Source organism: Balaenoptera musculus, chromosome 6, assembly GCF_009873245.2.
Source record: "Balaenoptera musculus isolate JJ_BM4_2016_0621 chromosome 6, mBalMus1.pri.v3, whole genome shotgun sequence".
Taxonomy (NCBI): Eukaryota; Metazoa; Chordata; class Mammalia; order Artiodactyla; family Balaenopteridae; genus Balaenoptera; species Balaenoptera musculus.
In genome coordinates, this window is record NC_045790.1 from 50,898,278 (window position 1) to 50,911,712 (window position 13,435).

Below are 13,435 nucleotides of genomic sequence, written 5' to 3' on the forward strand. Positions count from 1 at the left end.
TATAAATGTGAAATAAGTAGTGTTGCCAAGTTTAATAAGAGTCAGACATTTGGTAAATTAAAGTTATCATTCTACTATTTAAGAGGTTATTTACCTATGTCATTAAATTATCACTGAATTGGCAGTTCTCCCAATTTCCTGCACCTCTCTGCATTTGCATTATGTCAGCCTAAAATGTTCATGTTAAAAATGCTGGCAAAGCCTCAATAAGTATGACTTAGGTGTCAAAACAATAACTTTAAGAATCCCTTTGGGGCTTCCCTGGTGGCGCAGTGGTTAAGAATCTGCCTGCCAATGCAGGGGACACAGGTTCGAGCCCTGGTCTGGGAAGATCCCACATGCCGCGGAGCAACTAAGCCCCTGCGCCACAACTACTGAGCCTGCACTCTAGGCCCGTGCACCTAAAACCCGTGCTCCGCAACAAGAGAAGCCACTGCAATGAGAAACCCGAACACTGCAACAAAGAGTAGCCCCCGCTCGCTGCAACTAGAGAAAGCCCACGTGCAGCAACGAAGACCCAACACAGCCAAAAATAATAAATAAATAAAATAAATTAAAAAAAAAAAAGAATCCCTTTGATAGTGATGGATAATACAAGTATTTTTCTAGATCACAAAAGGTAAGAAAATCTACATACTAAGGTGTAAAGTAAAACTTCCTTTCCCCTCCAAAAATATTTGAAGTTGTTCTCCGGAGAAGTCTACTTTATACATCATTCTTAAGGAAGTAAAGAAGCTGATAGAGCAACCGTCCTTGTCAACACAACACAGATCTCAAATATGCAGCCACTGGTCACTGAGGAGCTCGGAAGCAGTCTAGAGTTTCTCAGATCTCCATAGGATGTGTCATTAAATCTTCTCCTCCTGCTGGGTCTGACTTCTGGGGAAAAAAGCATACGGTATAAAAATTACTATATTTGGTAGTGAGTACTAATGATCACTCAAAAGGCTCATCCTTCAGTCTCTATGGCCTTTAGCATCTAGTTGGTTATAAACGTGACGTGCTTTGATTTGATTTAATAATCTTTTTGAATTTATAGTTCAGAATTTATTGTATAAAATTTATCTGTAAAATCAGATACTCCCATATATGGAGAGACATATACATTTATTTCTGGTGTTATCCCATCAACAGATTGTAAAATTAAGGCAAGAAGACCAAGGTCTGTCCAAGGCGAAGTTTACAAAGGTGCTCCTTCCCCTTAAATTACTAGGATCTGAAAACAGATTTAACACAAACATAACACACACAAACCAGACATATAAGTGATGTAAAGTAACACTGTTTTTCTGCAGTGTGAGAAGTGGAAGCTCAATGATGTCACATGAACTAAAAAACTGTATTTGATTTCTATATGGGCAATATCTTAATCACTATATGGAACGGCAGAGGAAAGCATTTTGAAATGTGCAGGAATTATTCTATGATCCATATAAAAACAATAGCATTTTCTGTGTTACAATAAATTTTCAAGTTGAATTTCATACATGTCATATTATATTACAGGGCATATTCTTTAATATTCAAAACACAGAATGGTTAATAAAAAGAACTCCAAGGAAAGAAGTAGAGAAATTTGGTTAAAGATTAATTTCACTTCACAGAAACAGCTTTCTAAAGATTTATATAAAGCCTATTATACTGTCCCAGTACTATGAGAAATAGTATTGTGCTGCACAGTATGACAGTAATAGTGCTGTGTTATCTCAGATGGTATAAGTCACTTGGTTGATTTGGCTAATACACAGACAGTACACCAATTTTATTTACCAAGTCCAATAAAAAAAAATTCTTAGAAGTTGGGTATATTTGAATCAAATGTCACTGTGAAGTTAAGACAATACAGATTCCATAATACATACTGTTATTCTCTAATGCATCCATAATGAAGAACTCAAAAATGAAAAGTAATACAAAATATGGATTTTGTATTAAAATTCTTTGTCAAGAAGCACCATTCACATCAGAAGTTAATATCACTGGGGAGTTAAACGATTAAGACAAAAACAAATACAAATTACAAATATCCTTTTGTTCTTCACTTACCATGATGCAAACTGCAAGGATTTAACCTTTAAGGGTTAAAGAGTTTAATCAATGTCAATGTCTGATCTTCTGAAGGCAATAAAGAACAGTCTGCCTAGCGATACCCAACAGAACATCACTTTGTCAAGCCACAAAGCACCCAAAAGCTTGTCAAGTAAGTTACCAGAAACCTCTTTGTGGTTAGAACTCAGCTCCTTCCTGCTTGACCTATTATTTGATATTTGACCACTTGGTTGCAAGACACTTGCTCTTTCTAGCTGAAATGTCACTGGGGCATCTTGTCAGCTCCCCGACATCTCGGCCTGACATACAATTTTACTTTTGTGTGCTACAAGGCAGAAAATGCAGGGCAATGGCCTTGTTTTAAATTCTGTCAGCATCAAAGATGGGCGTCACTCTTGGGTCCTACCAACAACACAAACAAAAAAGGAGTCTATTTTGAAGGTCAAAACAGCCATTACCTTGAAGTTTTTCAGCTTATACAAAATATATTACCTGCTGTACTGGTGTGGGAACTGTCCTTAAAAAGTGCCTAAACACACCACAGACATCTTCCCAGCACAACTGCTCTACTTTCTTATCAAATGCAGGCTTGATAAAAGGATGAGTTTTCAGTGCCTGCAGGGACCAGATTCAGCAGTTAACTTAACTTGTTCAAATGGGCAAGTGGTATCATGTAGCTTTACACGGAGCAACCTGACCTTCTCACATTGACCAGGAGTGACATTATTGTGCAGGAGGAGAAGCAGTCACATCATTTCTGTTTTGCACAACCTGCTTAAAGTTTGCAACTAAATGCTTGTCTTCAGTTGAGCTGACAAGAGAGAAGAGGGGGCTCAGTGAACCATGGCAGGGCTGCCATGAAATGACAGGAATCATTGGCATACATTTCAAATAGCTCTCTCAATCCTATTAAAGTATTGCAGTCCTGCTTTAAAATAGACAAGTATGAAACAACTTTGATAGATAGAGACTAAAATGGCTTATTGATTTTTTTTTTAAGTCTGAAGGAAATTATCCAAAATGTGTCATTCTTTAACATTTAAAAATATGTTACATAAAAATGAGCAACTGTGATAATAAATAAAACTTAGAGGGAAAAAAAAGTTGGTTATTTCATTATTCAAGGAGACATAGATACCTGCACACATCAAGGTATCACACAATTTTTAAAAACCCACAGCCACTTGTGCTGAAACAAAATTCAACTGATAAGAAAATCCCCCTTCAAAACAATTTTAATTGTACTGTTAACTCTTCCTGCATCCTTTTTATTTCATAAAGTCATAATCCAATCTGAGCTGGTCTCTCGGCAGTAGCAGACATCATCACTGGAGAGGAGTGAGATGACGACAGGGGCGCAGGATTTATAAGTGTCTCCTTTAAGAAAGTGTAAGCTGTGTCAGGTTCAGCTTTCAATGGCAAAATATCCCCAACATCAATTGTGTCAGCAGGAAGAGCAGCTCTTGAAGGAATGGAGAGATTTGAATGGTCTCGTGATCCTGTCTATGATATAAAAAAGAAAAGAATAATAAACATAGAATTGAAAACTCTTAAACAGACTCTGAAACCATAAACAGAGAAGTGGACTAAGAATCACTGTAATATGGAATGGGGTGGAAACTGCCACTTAAATAATCTATATGATAATACATAAATATGAAATTATTTTCCAAGTTGTGATTGAACCTCATTTGTTCTATATCATAAACTTGTCAGGACATCAGGTGTTTGCCTAGACACTAAAACTTGGTATAAAACTTTTATCAAGTTATTGAATCAAAGGGTCAGTGCAATCAGGCATTTTTACCTCTGCTTCCATCCGCTGGCAAATTACAGAAACCAATGCTAATAATGTTTTCTCATTATGCTATATAATATATGCTATATAATTGGGAGATTAGACTGCTTAGAAAATGAACTATGGATATTTATGTTTTTTAAGTTATCAGCCTGACTTATTTAATTGAACAACATAGCACAAAGGAAAACAAGTTAATCCTAGTGCCCTATAGAAAACAGCACACCAACGTATAAAATGCCAGTGAGATGAACTTTTTGTCTTTACCTTTAATAATACTGCCACCACTCTGTTTTAATAACGACTGTTTCTGTTACGAGTATTTGGAAATCATATATCAAATATGGGAGTGCAACATGAAAACAATTTGTCACATATTTTAAAACATTACAGTTACCCAGAAACTACTGGAAATCAAACTTAAGAAACCCACACACTCATTAAGTACTTAAAAACAGAATATTTTGTTGAAGCTATAATTTAAGCCTTAAGTAGTACCAGTAAACAGTAGTTAACCTTTAACATAAATGAAGTTTTACCAGTAAAGCAGATAGGTGTTATATTATGGCTTTTATAGATAGTAGGAAAATAGTAATCAATTGTATATCAGAGTTTTCCACATTCCCAGCAAATAAATGTTGCTGAGATAAGTCTAGTCATAAGTGTCTCCACTAAAAACCACTTTTTATACTGCAGAGTTTTTTTAAAAAACACACAAACATCTTTTTGGTAGATTCTCATGGTTTTGACAACAAAATAGCGTGAACTCTAAGGATCTGCTTTATTATGTCATGTTACACAAAACCGTTTCTACATGTGAAAACAAGAAGGAAGCTATCTCTGGCTTTAGGAACGTATTAGAAATTCAACTGTTGTATGTGTTACCATTTTTGTGGATTTTTTTTAAACTGCAACTGGAGAAAAATCAATGGCTGCATCTAACACCTAGTTCAGCAATTTTCTTTGATCTCCGTTCTTTTGATTTCTTGATACTCCACTGCAAGCCTACAGCTGACGGAAATCATCTCTTGTTCTGCTGGAAGTCAAAAAAAAAAAAAAAAAAAAACTCACCTAAAATGACCACTTGAATGGCTTTATGAAGGAGAGGATTTAGCTTATCCTTGCAGAAGGAAAAGAACTCCTGAGGTCTTGTGTTGACCCTGATTAGAAGCACCGATGAGGTTTCACTTGCAGAACCTTAATGCTGGGCCTAAGCCTATCAGTTCAGAACCAGAACAGAGGCATCTCATTACATCAGAGGCTCGAGGTATAGATTCCTGCACTTTTCCTGCTGCTAGAACCATCTTTGGTGATTTTTTTTAGCCGCGTATCTGAATTGGCAGTGTTATTACTTGATTGATTTTGCTGCTGTAAAGACTACAATGCCATCTACTAACTGATTCTGCCAGACTTAGGGGCGAGAGGAATAATGGAAGAGCAGGAGATAAAAATCATACTATTTATTATGATAAAAAATATTGTCAGGCAGCCTTCAAAATTTTGTTGTTACATCTTTATAAATACTTCAAGTTCTGGTCTAAAAAAACTATATATGAAAAGAGAGGAGTGTGCAGAATCAGACCAAGGAAGGTCACCTATTCTCTGAGAGTATTTTCTTCTTGATGCTTTAGACTAGAGAAAGGCAACTGTGCCAAACTGACCAGCCATGCCTGTTTTGCAGTGTTAGATAGATGGATATATATTTTACTCAAATCTATATTCTGTACTTGAAGTTTCCTTTTCTTTTCTTATGAGTCCATCAACCTAACTCGTTACACATCCTTCAGGGAAGGTCTCTAACTGCCCATCTCCCCTTAATATAGTCAGTGGATCTTGGAACTCTACAAAGGGGCCCCTCTTTTGCCTTTTCTGATCTTACTCTTTCAAATGTCTATTTTCCACCATGTTGTCTGAAAGCATTTTTTTAAATCTAATATAACATTTTTGACCAAATAACCTTGGAATGGGGTATTATTTCTCTAGTATTTCAAGTCAGAGTCTCACTTTTTGCATACTGCCTTCTGACTTTATGTCCTAAACATGGGAAATAACCTTAAAAAAGAGATTTCTTTCAAGACTTGCACCCCTCAAAAGATAGGCCTTCCATCAAGTAAACAGACTTACTTTTGTGTAAATGAAAACAATTATTTTTCTGTTACTGAGGTCATTTGCTACACTTCATACACTGCTAGAAAATAATCTTTTTCATGAAATAGGATAAAATTTGATTTTAAGTCACTTAATAGCTTAAAAACAAACCAGCAAGAATTCTGGTGAAATCTTGATTTGAAAATAGGATGTTAAAATAACAAGTAAATATGAACTATTTTTCTCGTTACAAATAATATTCAGAAATATATCATAACACTTTTAATATAACACAGAGAGTAAAAGAGAGTTAAATAACTTTTTATCAGAGACCATTAAAAGTTAATATTCAGGGCTTCCCTCGTGGCACAGTGGTTAAGAATCCGCCTGCCAAGGCAGGGGACACGGGTTCAAGCCCTGGTTCAGGAAGATCCCACATGCCGCGGAGCAACTAAGCCCGTGCGCCGCAACTACTGAGCCTGTGCTCCAGAGCCTGCAAGCTACAACTACTGAAGCCCGCGCACCTAGAGCCCGTGCTCTGCAATGAGAAGCCACTGCAATGAGAAGCCCACGCACCGCAACGAAGAGTAGCCCCCGCTAGCCGCAACTAGAGAAAGCCCTTGCGCAGCAACGAAGACCCAACACAGCCAAAAATAAATAAATAAAATAAATAAATTTATTTTAAAAAAAGTGAATATTTACCATCTGATGTTATATTTTAAATCTGTGGTCATTTAAGCTACTTTTTAAACTGCTGAGGTGTTCTGGTAGTCTTTCATGTAAATCCAAATTTAAGCAATTTTTACAAAAGAAATCAGTTACCTTAAATAAAAGCTAGGTGTCATGTGAATCTTTATGGAGGCACTTTTATTTACTCAATAAGCTGTAAATGATTCTATTTGAACTGTTATAGTCCATCAGCTAAATATGTATTCACAATACAAAATGTGTCTACTAAATTTCTGCATTTTAGAAATCTTATGAAATACAGTAATTAGACATGTCCATTAACCATTTTTCAAGACTTTAATATCTTCATTTTCTAAGGGTGTTTTTTTCAACAACAAAAATAAATAAAGCATTAGTGTAATAATAATATAATGACTCAATAAACTATCTATAAATCAAAGCTACTTTGCAGACCAAGGCTTCTGAAACAGTGACACTAAGCCATTTGTCTCCTGTGTAGCATTTATGATCAAGTTAAGTCTTCTAGAATCTAGTATTATAAAAAATGAGGAGTGATGTGATTTAGTAAGCCTGAATAGTACTGCAAGGAGATTATGCCAGTCACATAGTATGATGGAAAGAGTATTAGACTGGAGATCAGAAGACTATATTTTTCCCTCCCAGTTCTGCTGTAATCTAGCTGGGTCATTTAGGCAAGTGAATTAGTCTTCCTAGTTCTCACTTCCCTTGCCTATAAAATGAGGAGCTAGACTCTTTCCAGCTCTGAAGTTCTACAGGTCCACCATGATTCCAACCCGTGATGACATATGATATAAGGTTAACACCTAACTTTTGTGAATAATGTAACCCAGAAATCAGAGTTCCCAAACATAATTCTTAAGATTTTGAGGGGATATGGATGGGCCGTTCTTAAGGGGAAGGAATACATACTGCACATGGTTCTTAAAAATAGCCAAAGAGATGACAAAATTAGCCACAGTTTAGATGATGTGGCTACATGCAATTAAATTCTGATACATTTTTCATTACTTCGACCTCCATGATGATGTTTTAAGCCCTGTAAATTATTGACTGATTTTAAGTAGAGTGTGCAGCTCTACATAAACTGATGAAGGAATCAAAGTACCCACAAGAGGGCCTTACAATGAGGCCCCCTCGCCATTTCTACTTTAGCTCCTAATATGTTCTTACCACTAGAGTCTTAGTACTCAGAACACAGAATACTTCAAGTTAGTTAACCAAATTTTACCTGTCTGTTTTCCAGTTCTGCTGTGCTGGCCTCACAGGGTGCTGCAGTTTATGCAGACAAACCAAGTTGACAATAATTACATATACAGTCTTCTCTTGAGGAATGCTCAGTTATGTACCTGAGATATGTCTGTCTGTCTATCTATCTATCTCTCTCCATCCATCCACACACACATATACATGTACCTGATAAATATATCTACACACATATACTTGCTAATATGCATATATATGTGTGTATATATATATACACATATACATATATACACCTGCTACCACATCATTAAATATTTATTCCTTGTAGTTATCAATTCTAACCTTTAGTTACCAATGCCAAAGCTGTAGAAATATTTTATGCATTCCTCTCTCCATAAGTTATTAAATCTTAGTACAGACCAGTTTGGCTCTTTAGCTCAGTGACAACAAGATAGGCTAGGTGGGGATATGTGAGTCGGTCAGCAGAGCAGTGTAAAGGAGTCTCCAGATAGAAGAAAACAACCTGAGAGGTCTGGGTACCTAGAGATCAAGAAGGAAGGGCAATATGGAGGCAGAAACAAATCAGAAAAGAGAGGTAGAAGACATTAATTATCAACTTGATTCACACCACAACAATTTAGTCCTCAAGCAGACATTCAGCATTGGTTCAAGAGCCAAAGCTCTTAAGACAGACTGGTTCAGTTTCAGCCTCAACAACATAGTTAATGCGGTAGATTAACTGGATTATGGCTTTGATTCTTCAGGCTTCCTTACAGGCATGCCCGTTGCCATGTGACACTGCAGCTGTGTGCAGCCTGGTTCACAAGCGCTTTACTTCCTTGTCCAGCCTCATCTAGCATTTCCTCACTTGTACTCTGTAATCTGGTTACATGGAACTTGTGAGTCAGGAAATATGATGTTCCATAGTTCACACCTGCCTCCGGTCTGTCCACTGTCTGGGATACACTTCTACCCTATGTGGGGTAAATGCCTTCTCCACCTTTCAGACTCTGTCAAGGTTCCCCTCCTTGTAAGGCCTTTCCAGATCCTTGCCCCACCCTTCCCCAACTACAGTTGGCTGCTATATTCAATCACATGTTGGCATTCCTTCATGAATATTTATTTTTCTATTTTCACTTATTTGTATATTTTTATCCCCCCAGAAAACAAGAGCACCTAGTGTAATGTAATCATGATTTTGTATTGCTAGCACTTAGCAGAGTATCTGGAAATAAGATTTCTAACTGATGAATGAATGAACAAACCACTCATGTTATTACTTCATGGTTTTGGTTTGATATTTGGTTATTTCATGTATATGCACATTATGTCGCAATTAAAAGTAGCACAGTATAGTGGAAAGAATATGGGCTTTGAAACTGAAGAGGCCTCGGGTTCCAAACTTCAGTTTGCCATGTATTCACTATGTGATCTTAGACATGTTACTTAACCTGTGTGAGCCTGCATCCTATCCATAACATAAGAAGAATCATCCCTCATGGAGTTGTTATAAGAATTAAATGAAATAATATACACAAAAACGCATAACATACAGTAGCTCCCCTTCACCTCTCTTTCTACTCTTCTCAAGTGATAATAAATTCCAAGTTTTTAATTATAGCTAACGTGTGTGAACATATATGTCAGGCACTGTGCTAGGTTTAGCTTTATAGGCATTATCTCAATTCTCAAAGCCACTCAATGAGAAGGTACTATTATTACCCCATTTCACAGCCGAAGAACTAGGGCTCACAAGAGTGGGAAAAAACTACTACACGTTGCACAGACGCTTGGTCAGTGGTGAAAAGGGACATGATTCTTGATCCATGATTCTTCTCCCCTTATGCTTGGCCACTACCTTATCATGCCACCCAAAGAAGACGTGGCCTCAGGCTTATTTATATCCAGAGCTGCTTCATAAAGACAGTAAGGGCTCAACAAATCTCTGTGAAACTGGAAAATAAAAGCACATACATTGTACTAGAGATTAAAAGTAGATGTTTATATTTTTGGTAATATATTTTCTCATAGTCCATTTGAATGTCCATGGTACTGGAGTAAATAAATAGATTTTATGACATTTACATAAAATAAAAGTTCTAGCCCTTTCACCAAAGAAGCTTATGTGTTGTTATATTCAGAGATAAAACTCAGCGCTGAAGTTTTAAATTACACTAGAACATTTAAGCTTTAATTTTAAATTACTTTGAAGGTGTCTTATGCCTGACAAGATAACAATTCCCATTTTCTTCTCTTAGATGTTTAGATTTCCTGACATGATTGAGGTTGGAAAAAAGAGTCAAAGAATTTTCCCAGATGGCTTTTGTTCTTTCTTTTCCTACTTTCCTTCACACACCCGTGCTCCCAGTCTGCTCCTTTCCTGACAATTCTGGTATACCTGACGGTAGAGAATGCAAGAAATGGCCAGAAAATGCAAAAGAGACCATTTTTCCCCTGTATCTTAAGAATGTATCTTTTCAAACAAACACAGAGAGAATATGAAACGTAAATATATCCATATACTCAAGTATATAAAAAAGGGACAAAATTGAATAAATAAAAACTTAAGCACACTATACAGAAAAATGCCATTGCAAAACTGAAATGACAAGCTGATAAAAATATACGCAACACACATGATAGCCATAGAGTGACTTTCTTAGTTTACAAAAGGCTCATGCAAATCAAGAAAAAGAAGAACCTAATTAGAAAATAGGCTCGGGACAGTGTATTTATTAATACTGGGTTCAGCTGTAACAGAAAACTCAAAATGTTGGTGGCTTTAATAAGATAGAAGTTTATTTCTCTCTGATATGGCTCTATGAAGCTACCAGGAATCCAGACTGCTTCTATCTTGGGCTCCACAGCCTCAGTATGTAGCTTCCACCTCAGGGTCCAAAATGGTTGCTCAAGTTCCAGCCATTATATCTGCATTCTAGCCAGAAGAAAGAAGGAGGGAGTAAAGGAGGAGGTATCACTTACATGTGAAAACACTTCCTAAAATCAGAGTATTTTTGTTTACACCCCATTGGCCAGAACTTAGTCATATGGCCAACTTAGTTCAGGGGAGTCTGAAATATGTAGCTTTTTCCCCCCTGAATGGCCTGGGTAATAGTCAGAGGTTCTGTTACAAAGAAAAGAGAAAAGAGATCAGGAAGCCACTGACAGCCTCCGCCTCAGATATATATTGGCTGTTTGGTGGAGGACGCAGAAATACAATAACCAATAAACATATGAAAAAGAGCTAAACCTCATTCATAATTAAAGAAATGCAACACAAAACATGACAATGAAAGCTTACTTTTCACCTATCAGATAGCCAAAAATTTAGATGTCTGATGATACCCATTGCTAAGAGAGGGAAACAGGCAAATTCCTACCACGTAGGCAGGGCTGTACGCTGGTGCAACCTTTCAGGAAGACAAAACTTAAATTGTACCTGCCTTTGATCCAGCAATTCTACTGCTAGGCATTTTTTCTATGGCTACACTCACAAAAGCTCACCAAGATGAGCATACAGATGTATTCATTGAAGCATTTTTTTAGAAAAACATTTTATAAATGAAACTAAAGGGTCCATCAACTGAGTGCTATTTAAGTGAAGTATGATACAACCAGATCATATAACAATTTTCAAACCTGATGTAAATATGTAAGTACTGATGTAGAAATATGTCCAAGTGAAAAAAGAAGGTTCAAGACAGTGTGTGTGTGTGTGTGTGTGTGTGTGTAAAGAGAAAGAACCCATTTGCATTAAAAAAAAATAAGTATAGGGAATTCCCTGGCAGTCCAGTGGTTAGGATGCCACGCTTCCACTGCAGGGGGCCTGGGTTCGATCCTTGATCTGGAACTAAGATCCCATAAGCTGTGTGGAGTGACCAAAAAAAAAAAAAAGGTATAAACACATACATGCATACACATATCTTTTTTTCTTTCTGGAAAGGGAATCACAAGAAAACTGTTAATTATTTTTAGAAAAAGGGAATAAATTCGAGCGTGCATTATGAGGAAAAAGCTTTGAAAGGCCAAAATTTTCTTTCCATGTTTTTTATCTTTAAAACTACTGAATCATGAACAAAGGCTATGAACTGGCAGTTCAGAGAGGTCAAAATACAGCTGATTAACAAATAAATGGGAAAAATGGTAACCGCCAAGAGTAATCAAAACTGTAAAGGAAAATGAGATGTTTATTGCCAATCAAAATTCGATTTAAAAGATTATGATACTAAGTTTTAGTGAAGGCATTATAAAACAGGTATTCATAAATTGCTAGTGATTGTATAAATTGATAGAACCATTTGGACTATAACTTGGCAACTGTCTTGAAATAGTTAATACCATTTGACCCAACAATTCCATTTATGATTAGTTTACTAATATTAATAACAGACAAAAATTGGAAATAATCCCATATTCAACAACAGAATTACATTTAAGTAAGCTATAGCCACTTGATGGAGTATTATATGGCTGTAAAATTTATAGTTATAAACGGTTGGATAACATGCACAAATGCTTAAGCTTGACCAGGGGTCAGAAGCCTTTTTCTGTAAAGGATCAGATAAATATTTTATGCTTTGCAAGCCATATGCTCTCTGTTGCAAGTACTAAACTCTGCTGTTGTAAGCCCCAAAGCAACTATAGACAATATATGTAAATGAATTAGTCTGACCATGTTCCAATAAAAGTGCATTTATGAACGCTGAAATTTGAATTTAACATATTTTTCACATCGAGAGATATTAATCTTCTTTTGATTCATTTTTCAAACATTTAAAAATATAAAAACCATTCTTAGTTCGCAGGCTATACAAAAACAGGTGGCAAGTAGATTTGGTCCACAGGCTGTGCTTTGCCTACCCCTGAGCAAGACTATATGAGTGAAGAGGAGACGTGCAAAATTACATATGATACTTTTGTGAGGTACTGACATTGTAGGAATTTTTTTCCCTAAACTTCTGTATTTTCCAATTATCTACAACAAGCATGCCTTACTTTCGTAACTAAAACCCCTTCATTAAAAAAAGACTAATTTTGTATATACTGAAACCCATATTTTAGTATAGTTAGGACTCTGAACTGTGTGGTCAAAATGAAATGTAATTGGTTTGTTAAAGGTCTCAGAGGGGAGGTTTTGAACCAAGTGTTTTGCAAGTTCTGAAAATTGGATTTTAATTTAGCTGAGAACACTTTGTTATTTCAACATTTTCAGTTATCTAACTCATATCCAAAATCTGACATTAAGTCTACACATACACAAATAATTTTATGAAATAACTTGTACCTCTACTCTGCACAAACGCAGCTCTTTATGTAGAGTGGCTACTTAAAACTTGTGTGCCTTCATTTTACTCCAAATAGCACTTCCAGCTGCCAAACTACAACTTCTGTGGTCAGAATGTACACGTGTCACCCTCTCTCTGGGAACTATTAGGCAAAAGTTTGCTGACCACTTTTTCATTACTGAAGAATTTCCTCTTAAAGTTATAAGCCCTTTTTATCCAATGTCAAAAATCAGTAATAATCTGGAAGCTGTAAACTCAGACCTTTTAGCAGCATGTTTTTCTCTGAGTGGAATTACTGACA

General features: G+C 36.3%; 1 protein-coding gene across 1 annotated transcript in view; it reads right to left on the reverse strand.

Annotated features, from left to right (window-relative positions):
- Positions 1-1,086: 1,086 nt before the first annotated feature.
- CCDC171 (coiled-coil domain containing 171) overlaps positions 1,087-13,435 on the reverse strand; it is a 368,650-nt gene continuing 356,301 nt past the window's right edge. The window contains 1 exon segment of the mRNA XM_036856768.1: positions 1,087-3,552. Within this exon segment, the coding sequence (XP_036712663.1) occupies positions 3,331-3,552 (222 nt within the window). The 3' untranslated portion in view covers positions 1,087-3,330.